We start from the raw sequence: 25886 nt of genomic DNA, 5'->3' as shown, positions 1-25886 counted from the left end.
GGTCCTGGGCCTGTCACTCTGGGGGTGTGGATTTGGAGGCTCACAAATGCCGCACGTGTGTGGGAGACGACACAGACAGAGCATTCGGGCCGGCACCTGTGCGTTGAGCAATGCTGTTTATTCCTTGTCTGTACACGGTGGGGCTGTCGTGCGGAGCACACGTGATGCCCGTCCCCAGGCAGAGCTGGCTTGCGGCGCAGGTGCTGATGCCGGTGGCCCTGCGCCTCCCGTCCCGTCCCGGCTCTGGCTCCGGGGTCCTCTTCTCGCTGCCGCCCCTGCCTCTTTCTGCCCGTCCCAGCGCAGGCGTCCTGCACGCGTGGGGCCGGTGGCCCCTTCCTCAGGCCTACCTCTAGAGAGGCCTTTCTCGCTACGCCACCCAGGTACCTGCTGCTCTGGCTGTTCCCAGGGACCCGTTCTGGGAGGGATGAGAGGCCTTCTTCAAAGTCGGGGAGGCTGTGTGAACAATCTGCGGGGATGGTCAGGAGGCCACCAGTGTGGTTCAGCTGGCTGGGCTTGGTCAGGGTCTGTGGCCCCTGCCTGGCAGCCCCCTTTCCCTCGGCTGCCCCGGTAAGTCACGTGCCAGGGCTCTTTGAGGCCTTGCCTTGTGGAAGGAGGGGGGCTGCCAGGCACGGCAAGCCAGCGCCGGGAGGGGGGCGTGGGTGGTGGGAGCGCTGCTTTGCCCTCACGCCGGGGGTGCCGTGTGCCCTAGCCCCCACAGTGCTGTGGGCTGCATGCACAGCTGCTGAACATCTGTAGGGTGAGCACCAGCTGCCGGCCCTGCGCTTCAGGGTCCGGGCAGGGCAGCACAAACTGCTTCTGGTAGGAGCCGAGGGGTTCGCAGCAGCTGCAGTGGGTCTCCGGCTGGTTCGTGGGGATGTCAAAGCTGCAATGAAGCAGGAGCCAGGAGCCTGGGTCAGGGCCGCTGCCCCAGGAGTGAGTGCTCCTGGACGTCCCGGACCACTCCAGAGAGGAGGGTGGGTCCCAAGTTCCCCGGAGGGGCCTTCGGGCCTGCCCTACCTTCCTGGCCCTCGCCGCCCTCCCCGGCTCTGAGGCCGTCGGCCGGGGTCTGCCTTTGCCTTCCGCAGGTGTGATGGAGGGAGGCTGCTGGCCAGGGCGACCTGACTGCTGGGGAGCTTTCTCCTGGGTGGGGCAGGCTCTGCGTGTCCGGCCCAGCCCTGTGGGGAGGCTGCTCGGGACCGGCACTCACCTCGTTGAGGAGGCACAGAAGCCCTCACAGCGGGTCACTGTCACATTGGCAGTGCACCCTCGGTAGGTGACCTCCTGCTGCAGCTCCTTCACATCACAGACGCCTGGGGGACGAGAGAGGTGCGGTCAGATGCCAGGCCAGGGCGTGGCTGCGGGGCTGACAGACCTGCCGCCGGGCACAGGACCTGGCAAGGGGGATGAACGTGGCTCAGTTGGGTAAAGCTGTGCGGCTGCTCACGTGGGTCGAGTAACCCTTCCTGCTGCGGTGGGTCCTCCCCGGGCTCTGCCCCCTGCACTTGGCGGCTCCAGGTGGTCTCGCCTTGTCCCCACCGCGCTAACCTCGGACCTCAGAGCTCTGCATGGGAACAGACGCTGATGGGCTCTCCGTTTGGGCGTTCCTCCTGAGACCTGGGTACCCTGGGAGTCCCCCCAGGTCAAGAGTTTTCTGAGCTCTGGTGAGCAACCCTCAGGCCCCTCCTCTCGTGGTCCAGCAGCAGCCTGTGGGCATCTCTGGCCTGTTGGAGCCAGAGGCTGCCGGAGGGATGGGGGCAGGGTCTGCACATCCGTGGGGGGGATGGATGGCGCCCCAGGAGCTCCCTGCAGGGGTCTGTGCTCTTGGAGGGGCGGGGTGTGCACCCGGCTGGAGACCTTGGTCTGCTTGGCGAGCTGCCTCGGCCGGCCTGGCATTAGGAGCTGCCCGTGGAGAGATGAAGTGACACAGTGAAGGCGTTCCTGAGCAGACTGCCCAGTTGGCCTGCGTGGCTGCTGGAGGAGGGGAAAGGAGGGCCGTCTCCACGGGTCCCTGTGGCCCTCAGCTGTCCTCTGACCCTGTCTCCTGCTTCTGCTCCCACACCCCCTGTCTGCTCACGGGCAGCCTGTGCCTGGCCTGTCTCCCAGGAGGACGTTCGTCACTATGGACAGGCCTGCATGGGGGACGGCAGGGCACGTGTGAGGGGGAACCCACAGTACAGTGCAGTGAGCACCTGGAGGGGAGGGGTGTCTCTCGAGGACGGTGCGGGGCAGGAAAATGGTGGAGGCCTCGGCTGCTCGTCCTGCCTGCCGCCAGTGCTGTCCAGCGGGGACACTTGTAGTTACGGCGCTTCCTTTTTCTCTCTCCGTTTTCTCAGGCAGGGCGATACCTGAGACGGGACCCCTGCCACCCCTGAATGCCTGTGAGCTCCCGAAGGGGCAGCCATGGAGGGCTTCTGAGCGAGCTGGCTCGCCCGGAGGCCGGGACGATGGCAGGGCATGGGTGGGCCAGGCACGGGGCTGGCGTGCAGGCTCAGGTGACGGAAAGGGTGCCCCAAGGGGAGGCCACGCACCCACTGTGGCCACATGGCAGTGTCTGAAGAGAGGTGTGCAGAGAGACGTGGGGGGAGGAGGCAGCTAACGGGAGGCTGTGAGAACTGTCCTAAGGACTGGGGACACGCAGAAGAGGGAGGCATGGCGCAGTGCCTCCCTGCTGGGGGATGTGGCCTTCGCAGACGCCCGGAGGACATGGGGATGCTCTGAGGGATGACTGTGGCCTTAGGTCTGAGCTTAGTGTGCTGTCTGCCTGCTGGCCTCAGGAGAATGAAGGCTTCAAGGGGAAGAAAGCAGGTCACATGCAGGATGACCAGGGAGCTCCTGTCTGGGGCACGCACGTCGGGCTGGGACTACGTATGGCACAGTGAGGAACAGACTAGGAGGCAGGAGCACAGCCCAGAAGGGGATTGGGCAGTGCGAGAGGACAGGGAAAGGCAGGGACTCTGCGGGAGGGCACGACCGTGCTCTCCAGACTGAGGATGCAGAGCCGGAAGATGCGGGGCACCAAGGTCGTGAGGTGGGCGAGAGTCCTACCCCTTACCTGGAGAGCGGGACGTGGCTGTCACCTGAGAGGAAATGGATGGCGCCCCAGGAGACAAGGACCCCGTGGAATGGAGGGATGAGCTTCCGTGGACAGAGGTCAAGCTGGCGAGGGTCACGGTGATTGAAACTCCAGTGCTACTGGGTTGTCCGGTGGTGAGGTTCGTGACTGGAGAAGTCGGGATGGCTGTCACCCCCACGGTGGATGAGAAGAGACTGGATGGAGGGATTCGGGTGGTGAGGGTCGTAGACTGGGAGGTCGTAGACAGGGAGGAGAGGGTGTGGGACATGGGGGGGCTGGGTGTGGTCCTGGGCAAAGAAGGAACAACGTTGGTGCTGCCCAGGGGGCCAGGAGTCTGATCGGGAGGAGGCGTGGAGGATCGAGCAGGGGTGGAGAAGGCGTGGGTGGGCGGGGAAGGCACCGCGGACAGTGTGGCAGTGGAGGCGTCTGTGGGGGAAGCAGAGGAAGAGCTGGAGACTCCACTCGCTGTGCCTGGGGAGCGTGAGGAGCTGAAAGTGGGACCACGGGAGCTCGAGCCTGTCGCCGGTGCGGACGGAGACGAGCCCGTGGGTCTGGCCGTGGAGGGGGAGTTAGAGGTCACCTGCTGCGTTGGCATGGTGAGTCGGTGGGTAGTGGGAGTCACGGAGGACGTGGTAGAGGGGGCAGCGTGGGTGGAGATGGTGGTCTTGGGGTGCAATGGGGTGGATAAGGCTGTGGTCGTCCGGAAGGAAGTCCCCGAGGGGGGACCTGTCATGTGTGTGCTGTTGGGGACAGGGGTCGTTTTTGCGGAGTGAGACGTGTGCGGAGTGTGTCGCTTGCTGGTAGACTCCGTGGCCGTGGCGGTGTGAGTTACGGAGGTCAGGGTTCCCGTGGCTGGTGGTTGGTGGGAGACAGTGGGCTTGGTGGCAGAAGAGGTTTCATGGTTGTTGGGTAAGGAAGGGTAGGTCTCTCTGGACGTGGAGGTTTTGGCTGTGCTGACGGAGTTCGGGGTGTGCGTGGTCCGAGTGAGTGGCGGGGTCGTGTGCGTGGGCTGTGTGCCCGTGATGGGGACGTGCGGGGACAGAGATGAGGAGCCCGTGGGTCTGGACGTGGAGGGGGAAGTAGGGGTCTCCTGGTGCGTTGGGGTGATGAGTCGGTGGGTAGTGGGCGTCACGGAGGACGTGGTAGAGGGTGCCCCGTGGGTGGAGAGGGTGGTTTTGGGGCCTGATGGGGTGGGTAATGCTGTGGTCGTCCGGAAAGAAGTCCCCGAGGGGGGACCTGTCGTGTGGGCGCTGTTGGGGACAAGGGTCGTTTGTGCGGAGTGAGACGTGTGCGGAGTGTGTCGCTTGCTGGTGGACTCCGTGGCTGTGGCGGTGTGAGTCACGGAGGTCAGGGTTTCCGTGGCCATTGTTTGGTGGGAGACGGTGGGCTTGGTGGCGGATGAGGTTTCATGGTGGATGGGTGCGGAAGGGTAGGTCTCCCAGGATGTAGAGGTTTTGGCTGTGCTGACGGAGTTCGGGGTGTGCGTGGTCCGAGTCAGTGGCGGTGTTGTGTGCGTGGGCTGTGTGCCCGTAATGGGGACGTGTGGGGACGGAGATGAGGAGCCCGTGTGTCTGGCTGTGGAGGCGTATGTCGGAGTCTCCGGGTGCGTTGGGGTGAGGAGTCGGTGGGTAGTGGGCATCACGGAGGACGTGGTAGAGGGTGCCCCGTGGGTGGAGAGGGTGGTTTTGGGGCCTGATGAGGTGGGTATGGCTGTGGTCGTCTGGAAGGAAGTCCCCGAGGGGGGACGTGTCGTGTGTGTGCTGTTGGGGGCAGGTGTCGTTTGTGTGGAGTGAGACGTGTGCGGAGTGTGTCGCTTGCTGGTGGACTCCGTGGCCGTGGCAGTGTGAGTCACGGACGTCACAGTTCCCGTGACTGGTGGTTGGTGGGAGACAGTGGGCTTAGGGGCAGATGAGGTTTCATGGTGGATGGGTGCAGAAGGGTAGGTCTCCCAGGATGTGGAGGTTTTGGCTGTGCTGACGGGGTTCGGGGTGTGCGTGGTCCCAGTGAGTGGCGGGGTTTTGTGTGTGGGCTGTGTGCCCGTGATGGAGGTGTGCTGGGACAGAGATGACGAGCCCGTGGGTCTGGTAGAGGTGGAGGGGGGTCTAGGGGTCTCCGGGTGGGTTGGGGTGAGGAGTCGGTGGGTAGTGGGAGTTACAGAAGACGTGGTAGAGGGGGCAGCATGGGTGGAGACGGTGGTCTCGGGGGTCGATGAGGTGGGTAAGGCTGTGGTCGTCCGGAAGGAAGTCCCCGAGGGGGGACCTGTCGTGTGCGTGCTGTTGGGGACAAGGGTCGTTTGTGCAGAGTGCGTCGTATGCGGTGTGTGTCGCTTGCTGGTGGACTCCGTGGCCGTGGCAGTGTGAGTCACAGACGTCACGGTTCCCGTGGCCGGTGGTTGGTGGGAGACAGTGGGCTTGGTGGCAGATGAGGTTTCATGGTGGATGGGTACGGAAGGGTAGGTCTCCCAGGACGTGGAGGTTTTCGCTGTGCTGACGGAGTTTGGGGTGTGCGTGGTCTGAGTGAGTGGCGGGGTCATGTGCGTGGTCTGTGTGCCCGTGATGGGGATGGGCGGGGACAGAGATGAGGAGCCCGTGGGTCTGGCCGTGGAGGGGGAAGTAGGGGTCTCCGGGTGCGTTGTGGTGAGGAGTTGGTGGGTAGTGGGCGTCACGGAGGACGTGGTAGAAGGGGCAGCGTGGGTGAGGACTGTGGTCTCGGGGCGCGATGGGATGGCTGAGACTGTGGTTGTCCGTAAGGAAGTCCCTGAGGGGGGACCTGTCGTGTGGGCGCTGTTGGTGACAGGGGGAGTGGGTGTGGAATGAGACGTGTGTGGCGTGTGTCGCTTGCTCGTGGACTCCGTGTCCTTGGCGGTGTGAGTCACGGAGGTCAGGGTTCCCGTGGCCGGTGGTTGGTGGGAGACGGTGGGCTTGGGGGCAGATGAGGTTTCATGGTGGATGGGTGCGGAAGGGTAGGTCACCCACGACGTGGAGGTTTTGGCTGTGCTGACGGAGTTCGGGGTGTGCGTGGTCCGAGTGGGCGGCGGGCTCGTGTGCGTGGGCTGTGTGCCCGTGATGGGGACGTGCGGGGACGCAGACGAGGAGCCCGTGGATCTGGCCGTGGAGGGGAAAGTAGGGGTCTCCGGGTGCGTTGGGCTGAGGAGTTGGTGGGTAGTGGGCGTCACGGAGGACGTGGTAGAGGGTGCCCCGTGGGTGGAGAGGGTGGTTTTGGGGCCTGATGGGGTGGGTATGGCTGTGGTCGTCCGGAAAGAAGTCCCCGAGGGTGGACCTGTCGTGTGGGCGCTGTTGGGGACAAGGGTCGTTTGTGCGGAGTGAGACGTGTGCGGAGTGTGTCGCTTGCTGGTGGACTCCGTGGCTGTGGCGGTGTGAGTCACGGAGGTCAGGGTTTCCGTGGCCGTTGGTTGGTGGGAGACGGTGGGCTTGGTGGTGGATGAGGTTTCATGGTTGTTGGGTAAGGAAGGGTAGGTCTCCCAGGACGTGGAGGTTTTCGCTGTGCTGACGGAGTTTGGGGTGTGCGTGGTCCCAGTGAGTGGCAGGGTGTTGTGCGTGGGCTGTGTGCGCGTGATGGAGACGTGCGGGGACAGAGATGAGGAGCCCGTGGGTCTGGCCGTGGAGGGGGAAGTTGGGGTCTCCGGGTGCGTTGGTGTGATGAGTCGGTGGGTAGTGGGCGTCACGGAGGATGTGGTAGAGGGGGCAGCATGGCTGGAGACGGTGGTCTCGGGGCGCGATGGGGTGGCTATGACTGTGGTTGTCCGGAAAGAAGTCCCTGAGGGGGGACCGGTCGTGTGTGCGCTGTTGGCGACAGGGGGAGTGGGTGTGGAATGAGACGTGTGTGGTGTGTGTTGTTTGGTCGTGGATGCCGTGGCCTTGGTGGTGTGAGTCACAGTGGTCAGTGTTCCCGTGGCCGGTGGTTGGTGGGAGACGGTGGGCTTGAGGGCAGATGAGGTTTCATGGTGGTTGGGTGCGGAAGGGTAGGTCTCCCAGGACGTGGAGGTTTTGGCTGTGCTGACGGAGTTCGGGTAGTACGTGGTCCGAGTGGGCGGCGGGCTCGTGTGCGTGGGCTGTGTGCCCGTGATGGGCACGTGCGGGGATGGAGACGAGGAGCCCGTGGGTCTGGCCGTGGCGGGGGAAGTAGAGGTCTCCGGGTGCGTTGGGCTGTGGAGCTGGTGGGTAGTGGGCGTCACGGAGGATGTGGTAGAGGGTGCCCCGTGGGTGGAGAGGGTGGTTTTGGGGCTTGATGGGGTGTGTATGGCTGTGGTCGTCCGGAAGGAAGTCCCCGAGGGGGGACCTGTCGTGTGTGTGCTGTTGGAGACATGGGTTGTTTGTGTGGAGTGAGACGTGTGCGGCGTGTGTCGTTTGCTGGTGGACTCCGTGGCCGTGGCAGTGTGAGTCACGGACGTCACGGTTCCCGTGGCTGGTGGTTGGTGGGAGACAGTGGGCTTGGTGGCAGAAGAGGTTTCATGGTTGTTGGGTGCGGAAGGGTAGGTCTCCCAGGATGTGGAGGTTTTGGCTGTGCTGACGGGGTTCGGGGTGTGCGTGGTCCCAGTGAGTGGCGGGGTTTTGTGTGTGGGCTGTGTGCCCGCGATGGAGGTGTGCTGGGACAGAGATGACGAGCCCGTGGGTCTGGTAGAGGTGGAGGGGGGTCTAGGGGTCTCCGGGTGGGTTGGGGTGAGGAGTCGGTGGGTAGTGGGAGTTACAGAAGACGTGGTAGAGGGGGCAGCATGGGTGGAGACGGTGGTCTCGGGGGTCGATGAGGTGGGTAAGGCTGTGGTCGTCCGGAAGGAAGTCCCCGAGGGGGGACCTGTCGTGTGCGTGCTGTTGGGGACAAGGGTCGTTTGTGCAGAGTGCGTCGTATGCGGTGTGTGTCGCTTGCTGGTGGACTCCGTGGCCGTGGCAGTGTGAGTCACAGACGTCACGGTTCCCGTGGCCGGTGGTTGGTGGGAGACAGTGGGCTTGGTGGCAGATGAGGTTTCATGGTGGATGGGTACGGAAGGGTAGGTCTCCCAGGACGTGGAGGTTTTCGCTGTGCTGACGGAGTTTGGGGTGTGCGTGGTCTGAGTGAGTGGCGGGGTCATGTGCGTGGTCTGTGTGCCCGTGATGGGGATGGGCGGGGACAGAGATGAGGAGCCCGTGGGTCTGGCCGTGGAGGGGGAAGTAGGGGTCTCCGGGTGCGTTGTGGTGAGGAGTTGGTGGGTAGTGGGCGTCACGGAGGACGTGGTAGAAGGGGCAGCGTGGGTGAGGACTGTGGTCTCGGGGCGCGATGGGATGGCTGAGACTGTGGTTGTCCGTAAGGAAGTCCCTGAGGGGGGACCTGTCGTGTGGGCGCTGTTGGTGACAGGGGGAGTGGGTGTGGAATGAGACGTGTGTGGCGTGTGTCGCTTGCTCGTGGACTCCGTGTCCTTGGCGGTGTGAGTCACGGAGGTCAGGGTTCCCGTGGCCGGTGGTTGGTGGGAGACGGTGGGCTTGGGGGCAGATGAGGTTTCATGGTGGATGGGTGCGGAAGGGTAGGTCACCCACGACGTGGAGGTTTTGGCTGTGCTGACGGAGTTCGGGGTGTGCGTGGTCCGAGTGGGCGGCGGGCTCGTGTGCGTGGGCTGTGTGCCCGTGATGGGGACGTGCGGGGACGCAGACGAGGAGCCCGTGGATCTGGCCGTGGAGGGGAAAGTAGGGGTCTCCGGGTGCGTTGGGCTGAGGAGTTGGTGGGTAGTGGGCGTCACGGAGGACGTGGTAGAGGGTGCCCCGTGGGTGGAGAGGGTGGTTTTGGGGCCTGATGGGGTGGGTATGGCTGTGGTCGTCCGGAAAGAAGTCCCCGAGGGTGGACCTGTCGTGTGGGCGCTGTTGGGGACAAGGGTCGTTTGTGCGGAGTGAGACGTGTGCGGAGTGTGTCGCTTGCTGGTGGACTCCGTGGCTGTGGCGGTGTGAGTCACGGAGGTCAGGGTTTCCGTGGCCGTTGGTTGGTGGGAGACGGTGGGCTTGGTGGTGGATGAGGTTTCATGGTTGTTGGGTAAGGAAGGGTAGGTCTCCCAGGACGTGGAGGTTTTCGCTGTGCTGACGGAGTTTGGGGTGTGCGTGGTCCCAGTGAGTGGCAGGGTGTTGTGCGTGGGCTGTGTGCGCGTGATGGAGACGTGCGGGGACAGAGATGAGGAGCCCGTGGGTCTGGCCGTGGAGGGGGAAGTTGGGGTCTCCGGGTGCGTTGGTGTGATGAGTCGGTGGGTAGTGGGCGTCACGGAGGATGTGGTAGAGGGGGCAGCATGGCTGGAGACGGTGGTCTCGGGGCGCGATGGGGTGGCTATGACTGTGGTTGTCCGGAAAGAAGTCCCTGAGGGGGGACCGGTCGTGTGTGCGCTGTTGGCGACAGGGGGAGTGGGTGTGGAATGAGACGTGTGTGGTGTGTGTTGTTTGGTCGTGGATGCCGTGGCCTTGGTGGTGTGAGTCACAGTGGTCAGTGTTCCCGTGGCCGGTGGTTGGTGGGAGACGGTGGGCTTGAGGGCAGATGAGGTTTCATGGTGGTTGGGTGCGGAAGGGTAGGTCTCCCAGGACGTGGAGGTTTTGGCTGTGCTGACGGAGTTCGGGTAGTACGTGGTCCGAGTGGGCGGCGGGCTCGTGTGCGTGGGCTGTGTGCCCGTGATGGGCACGTGCGGGGATGGAGACGAGGAGCCCGTGGGTCTGGCCGTGGCGGGGGAAGTAGAGGTCTCCGGGTGCGTTGGGCTGTGGAGCTGGTGGGTAGTGGGCGTCACGGAGGATGTGGTAGAGGGTGCCCCGTGGGTGGAGAGGGTGGTTTTGGGGCTTGATGGGGTGTGTATGGCTGTGGTCGTCCGGAAGGAAGTCCCCGAGGGGGGACCTGTCGTGTGTGTGCTGTTGGAGACATGGGTTGTTTGTGTGGAGTGAGACGTGTGCGGCGTGTGTCGTTTGCTGGTGGACTCCGTGGCCGTGGCAGTGTGAGTCACGGACGTCACGGTTCCCGTGGCTGGTGGTTGGTGGGAGACAGTGGGCTTGGTGGCAGAAGAGGTTTCATGGTTGTTGGGTGCGGAAGGGTAGGTCTCCCAGGATGTGGAGGTTTTGGCTGTGCTGACGGGGTTCGGGGTGTGCGTGGTCCCAGTGAGTGGCGGGGTTTTGTGTGTGGGCTGTGTGCCCGCGATGGAGGTGTGCTGGGACAGAGATGACGAGCCCGTGGGTCTGGTAGAGGTGGAGGGGGGTCTAGGGGTCTCCGGGTGGGTTGGGGTGAGGAGTCGGTGTGTAGTGGGAGTTACAGAAGACGTGGTAGAGGGGGCAGCATGGGTGGAGACGGTGGTCTCGGGGGTCGATGAGGTGGGTAAGGCTGTGGTCGTCCGGAAGGAAGTCCCCGAGGGGGGTCCTGTCGTGAGGGCTGTGTTTGGGACAGGGGTCGTTTGTGCGGAGTGCGTCGTATGCGGCGTGTGTCGTTTGCTGGTGGACTCCGTGGCCGTGGCAGTGTGAGTCACGGACGTCACGGTTCCCGTGGCTGGTGGTTGGTGGGAGACAGTGGGCTTGGTGGCAGATGAGGTTTCATGGTGGATGGGTACGGAAGGGTAGGTCTCCCAGGACGTGGAGGTTTTCGCTGTGCTGACGGAGTTTGGGGTGTGCGTGGTCTGAGTGAGTGGCGGGGTCATGTGCGTGGTCTGTGTGCCCGTGATGGGGACGGGCGGCGACAGAGATGAGGAGCCCGTGGGTCTGGCCGTTGAGGGGGAAGTAGGGGTCTCCGGGTGCGTTGTGGTGAGGAGTTGGTGGGTAGTGGGCGTCACGGAGGACGTGGTAGAAGGGGCAGCGTGGGTGAGGACTGTGGTCTCGGGGCGCGATGGGATGGCTGAGACTGTGGTTGTCTGTAAGGAAGTCCCTGAGGGGGGACCTGTCGTGTGGGCGCTGTTGGTGACAGGGGGAGTGGGTGTGGAATGAGACGTGTGTGGCGTGTGTCGCTTGCTCGTGGACTCCGTGTCCTTGGCGTTGTGAGTCACGGAGGTCAGGGTTCCCGTGGCCGGTGGTTGGTGTGAGACGGTGGGCTTGGTGGCAGATGAGGTTTCATGGTGGTTGGGTGCGGAAGGGTAGGTCACCCACGACGTGGAGGTTTTGGCTGTGCTGACGGAGTTCGGGTAGTGCGTGGTCCGAGTGGGCGGCGGGCTCGTGTGCGTGGGCTGTGTGCCCGTGATGGGGACGTGCGGGGACGCAGACGAGGAGCCCGTGGATCTGGCCGTGGAGGGGGAAGTAGGGGTCTCCGGGTGCGTTGGGCTGAGGAGTTGGTGGGTAGTGGGCGTCACGGAGGACGTGGTAGAGGGTGCCCCGTGGGTGGAGAGGGTGGTTTTGGGGCCTGATGGGGTGGGTATGGCTGTGGTCGTCCGGAAAGAAGTCCCCGAGGGTGGACCTGTCGTGTGGGCGCTGTTGGGGACAGGGGGAGTGGGTGTGGAATGAGACGTGTGTGGCGTGTGTTGCTTGCTCGTGGATGCCGTGGCCGTGGCGGGGTGAGTCACGGTGTTCAGGGTTCCCGTGGCCGTTGGTTGGTGGGAGATGGTGGGCTTGGGGGCAGAAGAGGTTTCATGGTGGATGGGTGCGGAAGGGTAGGTCTCCCAGGACGTGGAGGTTTTGGCTGTGCTGACAGAGTTCGGGGTGTGCGTGGTTTGAGTGAGTGGCAGGCTCGTGTGCGTGGGCTGTGTGCCCGTGATGGGGACGTGTGGGGAAGGCGACGAGGAGCCCGTGGGTCTGGTAGAAGTGGAGGGGGGTGTAGGGGTCTCCGGGTGCGTTGGGGTGATGAGTCGGTGGGTCGTGGGCGTCACGGAGGACGTGGTAGAGGGGGCCCCGTGGGTGGAGAGGGTGGTCTCGGGGCGCGATGGTGTGGGTAAAGCTGTGGTCGTCCGGAAGGACGTCCCCGAGGGGGGACCTGTCGTGTGGGCGCTGTTGGATACAGGGGGCATGGATGTGGATTGTGAAGTCAGGGCTCCGTGTGGCCTGCTTGGAGTGGCTTCTCCTTGTGTGGTCCTGAAGGCCGTGTGTGTCGAGTGCTGTGTGGGGGTCGTTTGGTTGCTATTGTTGCTGCTCGTGCTCTCCTGTGACGACGTTCCTTCTGTGTGTTGTGTCCGTGCAGTCTCATGAGCGGTTGGGGTCCTCGTGTGAGTCGTGGCTGCTGGGGAAACATTATTTGTCAGTTTGTCCTGTTGCTTCTGAATGCGCAGTGGCGATCCACGCTTCCTGTCCCCTGTGCCTGCCTATGGCCCTACTCTCCCGGGCTTCTCACATCCCCGATGGTGATGGTCCAGGAGTTTTCGGAGTGTGTCTGTTCACGCATTCTAAATGGTTTTTTTAATTGTTTTTGTTACTCCTTTCAGCATAGTTGTCAGGTACTCATTGTGGTCCCTTTTGTATGGCCCTTAGTGGCACCTGTGACATTCCGTACTCTCAGGTTCTTCCTTTGGGTTGGGTTGGGCTTGTCCCCCTGGACATCCCCTTTTTGTCCTGGGACGTGTGTTTCTCTCAATGCCCTGGGAAGACTGGGGTTGTGTTGCCTTCTCTGAGGGTGTGGGAAGTGTGCTCTAGGTGCATTGTGACCTGTGGCATGACTTTGGGTTTGTGGTCACGTGGGATGCGGTGGTTGCGGTGGGTTGGGGCTCTGGCGTTGTGGTCGTGGGAAGTTGGGTGGCGTGTCGCTGGTGCTGTGAGTTTGGGGTTGTGGCTTGGTGGCGCACTGCACATTTTGGCCCATTGTGGCCCATGCAGCGCCATGCCGGCCCCTACAGCTTTGGTGCGTTGCAGGCATATGAGCTTCTGCCCCTTTCTGGGGACAGGCATGAGGGTGTGCTTACTCGGTGGGGGTAGTGTAGAGGTCTCTGAAGTTTCTGGGGTCCGTGGGAAAGCCGTGCTGTGCTCTGTGGACTGAGCTGTCGATCGCGTCACTGAGCTGAGTGTGGATGCTGTGGACTTCGTTGTGGCCCCTGTCACCGTGGGTCCTGTGGCCGTGGACTTGAGAGTTACCGTTGGGGCTGGTTCCGACGTGGGCCGTAGAGTGATGGCAGGGATGGTTCGAGGTGACTCTGCAGGGAGCAGTGCTCAGAACATTCCTCCAGAGCTCGTGCACTTCCCCCCTGGACCTGGGCTCCCTGCCCCCCTGACTGCTGTATGCTGTGGGAGGGTTGTGGCTGCCCCCGCAGACACCCCCGGCCGCCCTGGCTCAAGTGGTCTCGCTGCTGTTTTCCAGGACCCTGCGCTCACGGGGCCACTGCCTCTCCGTCCACCCACCATTGGTAATAGAATAGATGGCCTGTTCCCCTATGGTTTCTGGGCTGCTGGAAGGGGTTCTGCTGGGTGGGACAGGGTGGGCTCCCAGGGGTTCTCTAGGTGACCTGTCCTACATGTGTTTTCTCACTAGTGTCAGGCAGCAAAGAACGGTCCCATTCTGTGACCAGTTATCCTCAGAAACAGGCTTTCACGGAAACCAAGCCCTGGTCCGAAGCACGGGGGCTCTGTGGCACGAGTGAGCTCATGGCGCGTTCTGTCTGTGGGGAGGTGTGGGGCCCCGTACCCCTGCCCTCACCTAAGTCCAGGTCAGCCGTCTTGTTTCCCCTGGCTACCTGGGGCTGGGCGCTCCGGCGGGCCCCTTCCCCTCTGCCGCCCCCTCCGTGCAGAGCGGCCCCAGGGGCGGGCCAGACTCCGTCCCTGCCCTGTCCCACACCCGATGGCTGGAGCCGCAGGAACGGCAGTGTCGGTGGCCAGGACCCTGGGCCCCGCAGTGCCCGAGAGACGCAGCCTGGGCTGGCCGGGGGCTGTCCCGCCGAGCCAGGGCAGGGCTGGCGTAGGCCTGCTTCACCGTGGCACCCAGTGTGTGCAATCACCTGTGCTGGGCCTTGGCGTGCTGGGCGGCGGCGCTGCAAGGAGAGGAGCCGTCAGGAGCGCTGCGCCTCGCCCGGCCGAGGACCCCGGGGGTGAGCTGCCATGGGGGGCCGGGCCCCTGCTCCTGGTCTTCACCCCCATCTTTTCCCGGCCCCGTCCCCCCATCAGCAGCGGCCCGGGGGACCTGGTGCTGAGGCCCCAGCAGGTTGTGTGCCCACACGTCCCAGCCCGCTGGTGCAGGGGAGGCGGGGGTCTGCCCTGTGGCTAGCGACTGGGGCGGAGCGTGGAGGCTGTTGCCTTTCCTGTTTCTGCTGCCCTGGCCCAGGTTGCCGGGGTTCCCAGGAAGCTCCGCACCCCAGGGCACAGCCCTGCAGAAGGGGCTGCCAGGAAGGAGGCTGGAAGTGTGTGTGGGCTGGCAGCTCCTGCTGGAGGCTGGTGGGTGGGGAGGCTGGGTGGCCCGCGGAGCTTACTGCAAGGAACGCAGGTCCCCGTGCCGTGGTCGAAATACTCGTGCTGGGAACAGTTGTAGCAGCCTGGAGAGGAGGGGTCCAGAAGGTGATGGGGACGCCCCTGTTGCCCGGGGCCTGGTCCCTCCGCTCTGTCCACCCCCAGCCCCCGCCCGTGCCCGAAGCCTGGGCGCAGGGGCTCCCTGCTTGGCCCGTACCTTCGGTGTTGGTGTCTGGGACGCTCTGTGGGTACCCGGGGCAGAGGCATGGCTGGTAGTGCCACGTGCAGTCGGCCTCCTGGTCGTACTGGTACCCGCCGTCTCCCGGAGCGTGCGTGTTGTAGAAGTCGCAGTAGACAGCTGGGAGAAGGGGCTCCTGTCAGGCCCTCGGTGCGCGGGTCGTGGGGTCCGAACCCGCACCTGTGCCTGCCCCAGAGTGTGTGGTCCTATGGACAGGGGCGGGGGGCACTCACGGCAGAAGTCCGGGGTCCTCCAGTCCACACACACGCCTTTGTCCAGGCAGGCCTTGGCATACGCGGCCACCGCGTCACACAGGCACTCACAGTCGCCGCTGGTGTCACAGCCACACGCGTCTCGCACACAGGCTTCGTAGTAGGGCAGATGGTACACCTGTGAGAGCCGGCTGTCAGCGCCACCTGTGCCCGGTGCTGGGTGCTCGGGAGCCGGGGAGCCGGGCGCCGGGACATGGGGAGTCGTGGGACGGGGAAGCCGGGAGCGGGGGACGGGGCCGGGCACACCTGGCTGTGGCAGGCAGCGAAGGTAGGGCTGTTGATGATGCCGCACTTGCGCGTCGCCCAGCTGCGGCGGAAGGCGTTGAGGCTGCAGGGGTCCAGCGCGAGGCCGGCGTCCCCGCACAGCGGGCTGTCCTTCCACGAATTCACGAATTCCAGCTCACTGGATGCCACATAGTTGCTGCGCGTCTCAAAGTCGTCTTTCATGTTCCCGTTGTAGTTGCCGCACAGGCCGCACAGGGCACCCTGGGGGGGTGCTGGCGTCAGGCCGGGTGCTGCCCCTGCCCGTGGGTGGACCCGGGCCCCGGGGCGGCGCCAGTACCTGGCTGCCGCGCGTGACGCTGATGGAGACGGTCATGCGTTTGTTCCAGATGAGGGTCAGGTTGTAGCTGCTGCCGACGACGACGTCCAGCACCAGGTTCAGGGGGCTCGTGGCCACCCGCAGCCGCACGTGCGGGTCTTCCCCGTGGACCGTGCAGTTTCTGTCCGCCAGCACGACGGACACACCCTGTGGGGCGGGGCGGTCACGCGGCTGCCTGGCCCCCAGGCTTAGCGTCCCCTGCGCAAGTTCTCTGAGGCAGGGGGACCCCATCTGTAAGGGAGCGTGTGGGCCAGGCCTGCCCGGGCCGGCTCTCTGCTGGGGGCCTGTCCTCTAGACACTGGGGTTGGCAGAACGTTCCAGAAAATGGTGGAAAATGCACCAAGGGCTGAGGGTGAGGCTTCTGGGAGAAAACCTTCCCTTCGCACAGCTGTCCAGCCCCAGGAGACACGGCTACCTGCCCTGCGGACGGGTGATCTGGGGGCACCCAGAGGCTGGGACGTGGGGCTCTGGGGGCTGGGGTGCCCGGCCCACTCACCCCCAGGAAGATCTTGATGGCCCGGGAGCAGGTGACGCCCGACTTTCCACACACAACATTCTCCGTCAGGACCGTGAAGCTGGGCTGCGAGTGGTTGGTCCCGCAGCCGTCCTGTGGGGACACGGGTGCTGAGGAGGGGCCCACCTGCGGGCCCCTGGGCCCCTGCTCCCATGGCCTGGGCGGGCCTTACCGTGGCCAGGATGTACCCACAGCTGCCATCGAACAGGAAGCGCTGGCCGTCGAAGGTGACCACGTGGCCCTCCCCGTAGAGTGTGCAGGTGGAGGGGCAGCGGGCACTCTGCCAGCACGTCCACTGGCCCCCGGAGCAGGTGCTGTGGACGGAGGGGGCTGTCGGTGGCTGCACATGCATTCCCCTTGGACCAGGGCCTTGCTGGGGCCCCAAGGGACAGGCCCAGGCCACCAGGGGCTCCGGGCAGGTGTGGCTTACCATGTCTTACAGTCGGTGTGGAGCTCTGCGCCCCGGGGGTAGGAGACCCCCGCAAACTCGCACGGACATTCCTCGGGAGGTACGCAGTGCCCGGTGGCGTTCTCGTAGAGCCCCTGGGCACAGACGCAGCCAGGCTCACACTTGGTGGGTACCTGCAGGGAGGGGTCAGTGGCCTGGGAGGGTGGCTTTGCCGACGGCCGCCCTCTCCCCGGGCCCCTCTGAGACCCTTAGGGCTCCCCCCGGTCTGTTCCCTGCGTGCCCCCTGCTCCAGGCCTCACTCTTAGCGGGGCCATGAGGCACGTTCTGGTGCCTCTGTGTCACTCCTGAGCTGTTTTGTCCCCTCTCCAGGCGGTGGGGGCTTGGCCCACAGTCCTCAGGGGCTCCCTGACAAAAGCACACGCCCCCTCCAGCTCCTGGCTGCCAGGGCCCCTTCTGACCCTCTCAGTCCCGTTTGGGCACCAGCCACCCTCATCACAGGGCGATGGGGACAGTGGGACAGCGGGCCCGGCCTCCCTGGGGAGTTTGTGAAAATCTCTCCAGGGAGAGGCCCTGGGGGCGGCCTCCACGACCAACTGGCCATCCCACCCAGCGGGGAGCACTCTCTGGGAAGCGCCGTGTGCCTCACTCAGCCCAGGCCTTACGCAAGGGGTGCCGGTGGCCAGCCTCTGACACGTGGGGGCACAGGCTGCCCCAAATGTTCTCTCTGATGACTCGTCACAGGACTGGAAGGTCTTAGGGGCCGAGCAGGTCGCTGCAGGGAGGGGGGCAGAGCTGGGGTGAGGGGCTCGGAGGGACCACCGCACCGGGCAGTCCAGGCCCCTGGCCTCAGGGCAGCTACATACCCAGGAGCAGTTGTGGGCGCCCGGGGCAGCTCAGCCTGCCGTTGACACAGTAGCTGCAAGAGGGGGCCGTGTGAGCGCGCCAGCCGCGGGCTGGGGGCTGCAGGCGGGGGGCCGGCCCCCCAGGGAGCCCCACGCTCACCAGATGGCGCCGTTGACCATGGTGGACTCGTCCGCCGGGATGAGCTTGCTGCCGTCCAGGAGGCAGGGGCACTGGGCCTTGCGCACACACTGGGCCTTGTGGTTGAGGTAGGTGCCCTCGGGGCAGGCGCAGCCGTCCATGGGCACGGCGCTCGGGTGGCACTCGGCCATGTGGTCCGACAGTGATAGGCATGTACGGCCGCAGGCCCTGATGTTGTCGCCAAATGTCTGGTTGCCCGTGCAGGGGGTGGCTGTGGGGGGACTGGGGGTCAGGCCCTCGGGGTGCTGGGTGGGGCCGGGCGGGTGTCCGCTCGCGCCCACGCCAACCCCGCACCCTCCGGCACGCACTGCAGTTGACGCTGTCCCTCCAGCCCCGCAGGAGGCGGCCGTGGGTGGCACATGCGCGGGCGTAGTCACTCAGGGCGGCGCACACGTGGGGGAGGGTCTCCTCGTAGTTGCAGGCCTGGTACACGCACCTCTGCGGTGGACATGGCATGGTAGCCGGGTGTCCGGCCCCCAGCCCCCGCTGCCCGCCCCCCGGAGCCCTCCCTGGCCCGCGGGCCCTGCCCACCTTGTAGAAGGGCCTGGGGTTCACGGTGGCGTGGCAGCTCTGGAACACGGTGCCGTCCCTCACCAGCACCGAGCAGTGGGTCTCTGCACACACCTCTGCGGGGACGGGGGTGGCGTGGGTGTCTCGCGTGCCTGGCCCGGGCCTCACGCCCACCCGCAGGCCTCCCAGGGCCCAGCACTCACTGTTGAGCTGGCTCATGGAGCAGGGGTCTATCTCGCGCTCCAGCGAGGCCGGGCAGTTCCCTGTCCGCCAAGAGTCCACGAAGAGCGGGGCGGTGCCCTCCACGATGCCCGTGCTGGTCATGAAGTCATCCGTCGTGTCCCCGTTGAAGGTGCCACAGAGCCCTGCATCGGCCGGGCCGTGAGGGGGCCGGCCTGCACTCCTGCCCCACCCTGTACTCCGAAGCCCATGTCTTCCCATCACCATGCCCGGGACACAAGGCTGTCACTGGCCTCTCCGAGGGCCAGCCTGCGGTCATGAGTGCTGGAGGTGAAGGACTCTGTTGGGCTCTTTCTGTGCTGTGGCCACGCTGGGCAGGGACGGGGAGGGGCTCACCTCTGGTCTGGCCTCTGAACTGGGGCCCGACAGTGACATACGCCTGGAACACGGGCTCCAGCTGCACCACGAGCTCCAGCCCGAAGGTGGTGGTCATCTGGAGGTGGGTGGACGTCTGCCTGAAGACCGTGATGTTGCCTGGGGGGAGAGGGGCTTAGGAAGCAGGCTGCTTTGGGGCCCGGCCCAGTGAGGTCGTAGGTGCTGGGCAGGGGCTGAGGACGTACGAGTCTTGTACGGTAGCCACTTGGTGTTCCCGCTGTTGGTGAGGACCTCGTCCCGAGAAATCACGATTTTGTCCTAGAGAGAGGGTGGCTTGAGTCACGGGGGTGCCGAGAACAGGGGGAGGCCTCCCCTCCTGCCGGCCCGGCGGGACACAGTGGGGAGGGGCCCGAGGCAGCGTGGCGGGGTGGCCTTACTTCTCCGGACATGTAGATGACGGCGGCTAGGGCGGTCTCGGAGTGAGAGTATCCAGACTTGTCGTACGAGGCCACGAGGGAGCCCCCATCAGGGAGCTGTGGGCTCTGGAGGGGGGTGGTGAGGCTTAGTCCAGGGGTCTGGGGGTGCTTCTCATGACCTCCCCCCACCCCGGGAGCCACATGTCCCACCTGGAGGAGGATGTAGGTGCAGGCGCCGTGGAAGCGATACGGCCGGGCGTCGAATGTGGTGACGAAGGAGCTGCCTTCCAGGGAGCAGCGCCCAGGGCAGGGCCGCTCTGTGCACACCCAGTGGCCCAGGGAGCAGCGGCTGCAGGCGGGGACTGGCTTACCCAGATGGCACCCCCAGACGCTGCTGGGCCGAGGGTGCCCAGGACCCCCCGTGACCCCTCGCTCCCTCCTGCCTTTGCCCTTACCACGTCCGGCAGGCGTCTGTCACCACTTCCCCGGGGGCGTGGGCCACGCCGTGGAGCATGCAGGGACACTGGGCAACCGGCACGCAGGTATGGTTTTTGGAGACGTCATCCAGAACCATACCTGTAGGACACAGGTTTCCTGGGCCCGTGGCTCGGTGCTCTCCCACCAGCCCCGGCCCTTGAGCTTCACGCCCCCGAGCCACTGTGCCCAGACCCACACGCTGCCCCTAGTTGGGTCAAGTCCCACGTCTTCCAGGGCCACCCATCTCTGCCCTGCTGCAGGGCCTTCCCTCCCCTGGGGCGAGTCGGGCCTGGCTCTGACGTGTTGGGAGTTGGGTCGGGGCCTCCCCTCTGTCTCTAGGTGAGTTCCGAGGGGTCCCGGGGCTGCGGTTGCCCTGACCTTCAGGACAGAAGCAGCCGAAGGTGCAGAAGCTAGAGCAGGTGTGCTGTGGGTTGGAGCAGGTCCTGGCGCAGGCTGCGCCGCACTCCTGGTACACCTGGTTGGCCGGGCACGGGCCCACGGCTGTAGACATACAGGGGCTCTGAGACAGGGCCCCGGGCGGGGGGCAGGGCCCCCGGCCGCCTGCCCTGCCCCCTCCCCAGTCTCCTTCCAGCTCCCAGGCAAGGTTCCCGGCCCTCCCCGCCGCCGGCCCCAGGACTCACAGCAGAGGCCGGGGCGCCGCCAGTGGCTGACGGGCTGGCCGGCCATGCTGCAGCGGCGTGAGTACTCGGACAGCGAGGCACAGGCGCAGTCCCGCCAGCCCCGCGGCGCGCACTCGGCCATGTCCGCCTGGCAGCTCCGCACGAAAGGCTCTTTGGGCACGCTGCACTCGGGGGCCACCTGGGTCAGCAGCTGGGCGCAAGTCTGGGCCTGGCCAGAGGACCACGTGGGGTCATGGGGGTCGGGGCCGCCTCCCATGCCGGCGGGAGACCCTGCCCCACCCTGGGGGCCAGCCATAAGCACCAGCTTCCCCGTCCCCCCGCCTCCCCTCGCCCGCCGCCACCTGTGGCTCAGGGGCCCCTGCGGCCTGACGTACGTGCTCTGCCTGTGGGGCCTGGGGCCTGGGGACCGGCGTGGAGGTGCAGATCTCGTTGGGGTCGTCCAGCCTCTGGAGGGCAGCGTACGTGTGGGGTTCCAGTGGTTTGCCTGGGGAGGGGTTGGGTGCGGTCAGCACCGCGGCCTGGGCCGCGGGGGCTCTGGGCCCGGCCCCCACCTACCTTCCTCGCTCAGGAACTCGTCCGTCCGCTTGCCATTGAAGTCCCCACAGAGACCACACAGCTTGCCCATGTGCCGCTTCTCTACCAGCACCTGTGGGCGGGCGGGCAGTGCTGTCAGAGCGCCCCGGGAACTTGCCCAGCAAGGTGCCCAGAGCCACCGTCGGAGCCCAGGCCCACTGCCGGACTCGGGACCCCAGCCTCCCCGACGGCCGGTGTTCTCACCAGCAGGTGACTGCCTGGGCCCCACATGACCACAAGCTCCAGCTCGAGCTGCTTGGCCACCAGCTGCACGCTCCGGCCGAACGGTGTGATCTGGAGCCCGGTGCTGCTGTAGGGTAGGCTGACGACCCTGCGGGGGCACAGTGGTCAGGGGCCACCCCCTTGGCTCCCAGCCTCCCAGCCCAGCCACGTGGCCTACCCCACATCCTTCACGGAGATGACCGCCTTCTGCACGGTGACCGCGGAGGTGCCCAGCTCCACAATGATCCGGGAGATGTTCCCGCTGGGCCCACGCCGTAGCTGGACACTGAAGGTGGGTGACGTGTCCTCGCAGGTGGCCGCAAAGACATAGTTGCAGGTCCCCAGGAAGTCATACACGTGGCCGTCGAACGTGGAGAAGTGGCCGGCCCCCCAGGTGGAGCACCAGCCCTTGTCTGGAGCTGTGGAGATCGTGGGCAGCGTCTTGGAGCCCTGTGTCCCCCCCCTCCGCCGGCTGGTGGGGCAGGTGTGGGAGTCCTCACCTCACGAGCTGGGCCCTTGGGGAGTTCATGCTCCTTTCCCAAGTCCCAGGCACTCCGGGTCGGGCGGGAAACCGCCTCTTCCCCTAGGGCGAGCCCCGTTGCAGGCGGGGTCTGCTCCCCACCCCCAGGCCTTACAGGGGCTCAGCCGCTGCCCTGCCTGGGGTCTGTGGGATGCCTGTGGCAGCTCGGCTCCTGCCCAGGGCCCCCCACCCTCCGGGAAGCCCGGCTAGTTTTCCTTCTGGGCGAGGGGCTGCTGGAGCTGCTGGAGTTGCCTCATGGAAAGCCCCAGCCACGGCCACTCCATGGTAGGGCCGCGGCACATGGGCTCTGCGTGACTCTGGAGGACGGGAAGCTGCCTGTGGCCCTCACCTGTGGGTGGGGAGTCCTGCAGCCTCCGGAGGTCTGGGCGCACAGAGGACGTTTTGTTTAGACCTGTGTGGACAGGGGCTGTGGTCAGCGCTGGGACCGCCTGCTTCTGCCCTGCCCGCGGTGTGCAGCGTGTGGGCCCGGAGCCAAGGGGTGGGGAGGGCGGTGTTGGCCGTGGGGCTGACCCGGCTCCGGCTGTGCTCTTCGCCCTCTCACTGGCTGGGTTCAGCGCCTCAGCTGTGGAGAGCTGGGCCCATCTGCGAGCCCAGAATGGCAGGGCTTTGGGGCCTGGGGAGGGGGAAGGGTCGGCAATTGCTGGTGGAGGGGTGAGAGACCCCTGGGCGGCGGGGGAGAGGGTGAGCCTTTCTCCCCATGGCCAGTCCTCTGGGTGGAGTTGGGGGAGGAGCCCTGGGCCCGCTGCGCGCCCTACTCTGCCGGCCCAAGCACAACTGGCTGTGACACAGAGCGGCCCCTCCTGCCCCCCGCCCCCGCCCCCCGCCCATGTAGGACAGACCGGCAGCCTCGACAGCCCGGGCTCCAGGGGTCTGTGGTTCTTGTGGACCGCAGGTGGGAGGGGCCCTGCTCGGGGAGGGGCCTGGCAGGCTTTGAGCAAGAGGCCACGGGAGACCTGGGGAAAGGTGTGCCGCCACCTGCCAGCACAGGGCTGGGGTTGGCGTGCGGCTGTCCAAGCTGTCCTTCTGTCTGGCTGCACCCCACCCCCGAGTTCCCAGGATGAGGTCTGAGCCTCCCCCGTGGATGTCTCCCTCTGTCGGGCTCTGAAAGTGGCTGCTTAACTGCTTCCTCCTTCCTAGACAGTCCTGGGAGCGAGATGACCGTTGCCAGAGAAATAGCCAGGCAGCGTCAGTCCTGTGACTGCAGAGGCGGGAATCATGACTTCACTGGTGACGCTAGGGCGGCTGGAGAGGGGAGGACTTGCCCGTGGGTCACTGTCTCCTTACCCCTCCTCCCGGCCTCACTGTGGTCCTGGCGCTCCCACCCTGCAGACCTGCGCAGGGCCCCCGGTTCGGCCGTGACTCCCACCCGGCCCTCGGGGGTCCTGACCCTGCCCGCTCCCCACTCTGCTCGGCGGTGTTTTTGCGTCTCTGGGTGATGTCAGGGAACAGGGAAAAGAGCCGGCTGCCAGGGGGTCCCTGGGTGGGGCGGGCGGCACACAGGCTCCCGCGGGCCAGTGCTCTTGCCCTTGTGCCCCTCCCCCCGTGTGCGCCACGTGGGTCCCTGTCTCTGCTCGTCCTCAGCTCACGACCCACCCCCAGGACACTTCCCGCGGCCTCCACCGCCCGCCCCCAGTGGCTTCACTGCTCTACTTGCAGTGGCTCCTCTGCCGGCTTTCCAGGCACCAGCCTCACACTTGTGTGTCTCCGGCTGTCAGAACGCTGCCGGCCCCTGCCCAGGCCCCTGCGGGCGGCGGCGCTCCAGGGACCAGCCAAGGGACTCTGTACCTCCCGCTCGGAATGTCAGGACAAGTGCAGAGTCCCTGGCCCCATGGGGCCTGCAAGGTGGCCTGGTCCGCCTCCTCCAGCCCTTCCCAGCCCCGGGACAGGCCAGCGACTGCCGGAGCTTGCGCTGTTCCCCCTGGGCGCTTGGCTGCCCTGCCCGCCCTGGCCGGCGGGCTCTGCCCTCCACCTGCCTCAAGCTCCAGGTCCCCCGGGGCTCTTGCATCTGAACTCATGCTTTTGAAGCCTCTGGTTCAGGGGGCAGAGCCCACCAGTCCTCAAAGGGCGCTGGCAGATATGTGGCCGGACCCTGGCCGTCCCCCTCTGCTACAGGACTCTGGCCGTCCCCTTCCACCGCAGGTACAGCCGGACCCCCACGGCCCAGCCATGCTGCAGCCCCTTGCCACACCAGTACCCCACCCCGGCAGGCTTCCAGGAGCCTCCCTTCTTGTCCTGCTTCTGGGTCCAGGTCTCAGAGGGACAGGCCCAGGCCCGGCCCAAGTCCTGAGTGTTCAGAGCCACAGGCTTCGTGGGAGGGAAGGGGTGGGGCAGGCCCAGGGGAAACCCACTCGGCTCAGCCATTCATAGCCCAGCCCCAGTGGCTGGGTCCAGGCTGGGGAGCAGGCTTGGGGGCCAAGGCTCTGGGGCCACCGAGGAGGGGCAGTAGGGAAACGTTGTGGAGACAGGAGAGACACGTCCTACTGGGCTCTCGGGCAGAATAGAGAAGACGCAGAGGGCTTGGTGCCTGCCGTCAGCGAGGAGGGGCTGTTCCCTGGCCCACCGTGGGACCCCTCGGGGCTGGCTGCCTCCCATGCTTGGGGATGCTTGGGGCCTGGGGTGGTAGCAGAAGGCACCAGTGGGTTGGGGGGCGGGGGGGGGGGAGAGCGGATGCTGCTCTGTGGGCAAGACCCGGTGGGCGCTGGGAGGGGCGGTCCCTTCTGAACCTCGTAAAACGGTGGGGGTCCTGGGCCCTCCCGTGTGTTCCTTCGGCCCTTTTGTTTAATCCTGCGGTAGCCACGTGAGGGGCGGCTTTCCTCCACTGTTACAGATGCGGAAAGTGCGGCCCTGCCCTGGCCGTCCGTCCTACAGCCCTCCCAGGGCCCAGTGGGGAGAGGGACGCCGTGGGCTCTGGGTGCTGGGCCCCCAGCACGCCCCTGGCCCACACGCTCACTGGCGCTGAGGGAACTGTATGTCCCCGAGGAATGTCTGCCCGCCACAGCCCAGCATCGTGCCTCCCTGGCCACTATGCCCAGGGCGGGGGTAAGCGGCAGCCTGGGCACAGGCTGGGCTGGGCTGGGCTCGAGACCCCGGCCTTGGCCGTGTGGGATGGCTACAGGGCAGGGAGGGGCCTGTCGTCCATCAGCTGCCTGGAGGCCAGCCCGACTCCGGCCCCGTCCGTGAGGCAACAAGGGACCCTCTGAGGGCTTCTGTCCCCCCTAGAGTGTGGCCGTGGGCCCCCACTCACCAGTGCCGAGCAGGGCCCCCCCATAGGACAGGAGCAGCAGCAGCCGAGCCCCGAGCATGACGGCGGAGAAGAGAGGTCACCAGTGGCCCTGGCCCCTGCCGCAGCAGGACAACGGGCAGGCTTGTGTGAGCTCCGCCGGCCGGAGAGGCCGGCCCTGGATGCCTTATGTAGGGGCTGCAGTCCCGGCCCTGGCCGCACCCACGGGGCGCACTGGTGCCAAGCAGGATCTTGGGCTCCGTGTTATCAGGACTTGGCCTTTGGAAAGGCCCTCGGGGGGCAGTTGCCGCATCATCACGGGCCTCCGGGCAGCGGTTGGCACAGGCCCTCCAGAGCCCTGCAGACATGTCCTGGGTTTGCTCCAGGCTGGCACGGCCGGGGCCATCCTGGGGGCGAGAAGATCTGTGTGGGCATGTCAGCCGTAGCTTGGGGCCGAGGGGCATTTGTCCAGGGTATGTGATTGAGGCCCCTGGGCACCCCTCTGCCCCTGTGGGGGGAGCCCAGAGTGCCGGGACAGCTCCTGGGGTGAGCTCTACCCTCCCTCACACCTTACGGCCCTCAGAGGTGCCCATATGCTGGGCCCTACCCCACCTGGAGGAGGGGCACCCCCATGGGAGGACTCCCCGAGAGGGGAAGCCGATGCAGAGTGCCCTTGGGGGTGAGGTTCCAGGGTGAGGCTGACGGCACAACCAAGGGCAGGGCTGGCCGGGAGCGTGGAGAGTCGCGCTGTACCCAGAAGCGCCCCCCAGTATGGTTTTCTAATCCTCAGGGCTCTGAGCTGCTCGTGGGCACAGGAGAGGGATGCAGTGGCCTGGGGGGCTGGCGTCCTGTCTGGGAGGACATCTCTGTGGAGGCTGGGTGCCAGCCTCAGGGTGCCGACCTCCCGGGTGGGGGAGCAGGGGTGTGCCTGCCACCCCCAGGAGAAGAACATGGTTCCTGGGACAGAATCTCGGGGAGCAGGGAGTGGGCAGGACACATGCCAGCATCATGAGGGGTCAGGGTGAAACCCAGGATGAGAGACATGATCAGGGCAAAGTCAAGATCACGGTCAAGGTGAGGTCAGGAAGAAGGTCAAGATCGGGGAGCGTTACGGTCAGAGTGAGCTGAGGTCAGCAGGTGTGAGTGTCTCAGATCTTGTGGGATCCTCTTGCAGGTGGGGAGCAGGTGTGGGTCTGGTGACTCTGGGGCAGGCTGGCCCTAAGTGGGAGCCTCTTTGGGACCCCGTGTGGGAGTTTGGGGCCCTGGTCCAGGGGTTCCCCCTTTCCTGAGGTTCT

The 25886-nt window shown here is 65.9% G+C and overlaps 1 protein-coding gene across 1 annotated transcript; it reads right to left on the bottom strand.

Annotated features, from left to right (window-relative positions):
* Window positions 1-705: 705 nt before the first annotated feature.
* MUC6 (mucin 6, oligomeric mucus/gel-forming) lies at window positions 706-24750 on the bottom strand. Its single transcript, XM_059143666.1, has 32 exons — window positions 24616-24750; window positions 21700-21762; window positions 21009-21249; window positions 20813-20939; window positions 20591-20681; window positions 20410-20519; window positions 20036-20243; window positions 19773-19895; window positions 19373-19493; window positions 19128-19266; window positions 18939-19043; window positions 18747-18819; window positions 18523-18660; window positions 18150-18311; window positions 17968-18062; window positions 17745-17874; window positions 17398-17647; window positions 17259-17311; window positions 17058-17167; window positions 16417-16568; window positions 16159-16300; window positions 15969-16079; window positions 15434-15619; window positions 15118-15357; window positions 14833-14989; window positions 14579-14719; window positions 14385-14447; window positions 13917-13949; window positions 12891-13118; window positions 3053-12211; window positions 1208-1310; window positions 706-883 (listed from the first exon to the last, which is right to left on the bottom strand). The coding sequence occupies exons 1-32, from the start codon at window positions 24671-24673 to the stop codon at window positions 706-708; spliced, it is 13290 nt and encodes a 4429-aa protein (XP_058999649.1). The 5' UTR covers window positions 24674-24750.
* Window positions 24751-25886: the final 1136 nt, after the last annotated feature.

Source organism: Mustela lutreola, chromosome 1 (assembly GCF_030435805.1).
Source record: "Mustela lutreola isolate mMusLut2 chromosome 1, mMusLut2.pri, whole genome shotgun sequence".
Classification (NCBI taxonomy): domain Eukaryota; kingdom Metazoa; phylum Chordata; class Mammalia; order Carnivora; family Mustelidae; genus Mustela; species Mustela lutreola.
This window is presented reverse-complemented; position numbering and strand designations above follow the sequence as displayed.

What these genes read in the sequence shown, in the direction of transcription:
- MUC6 (XM_059143666.1), bottom strand. Translation starts at nt 24,673, where the DNA reads ATGCTCGGGGCTCGGCTGCTGCTGCTCCTGTCCTATGGGGGGGCCCTG. An exon ending in CGGCTGCTTCTGTCCTGAAG is followed by an intron (nt 19,494 to 19,772) that starts GTCAGGGCAACC and finishes TGTGTCCTACAG; the next exon opens with GTATGGTTCTGGATGACGTC. An exon ending in CACGCCAAGGCCCAGCACAG is followed by an intron (nt 13,119 to 13,916) that starts GTGATTGCACAC and finishes TGCTCCCTGCAG; the next exon opens with AGTCACCTCGAACCATCCCT.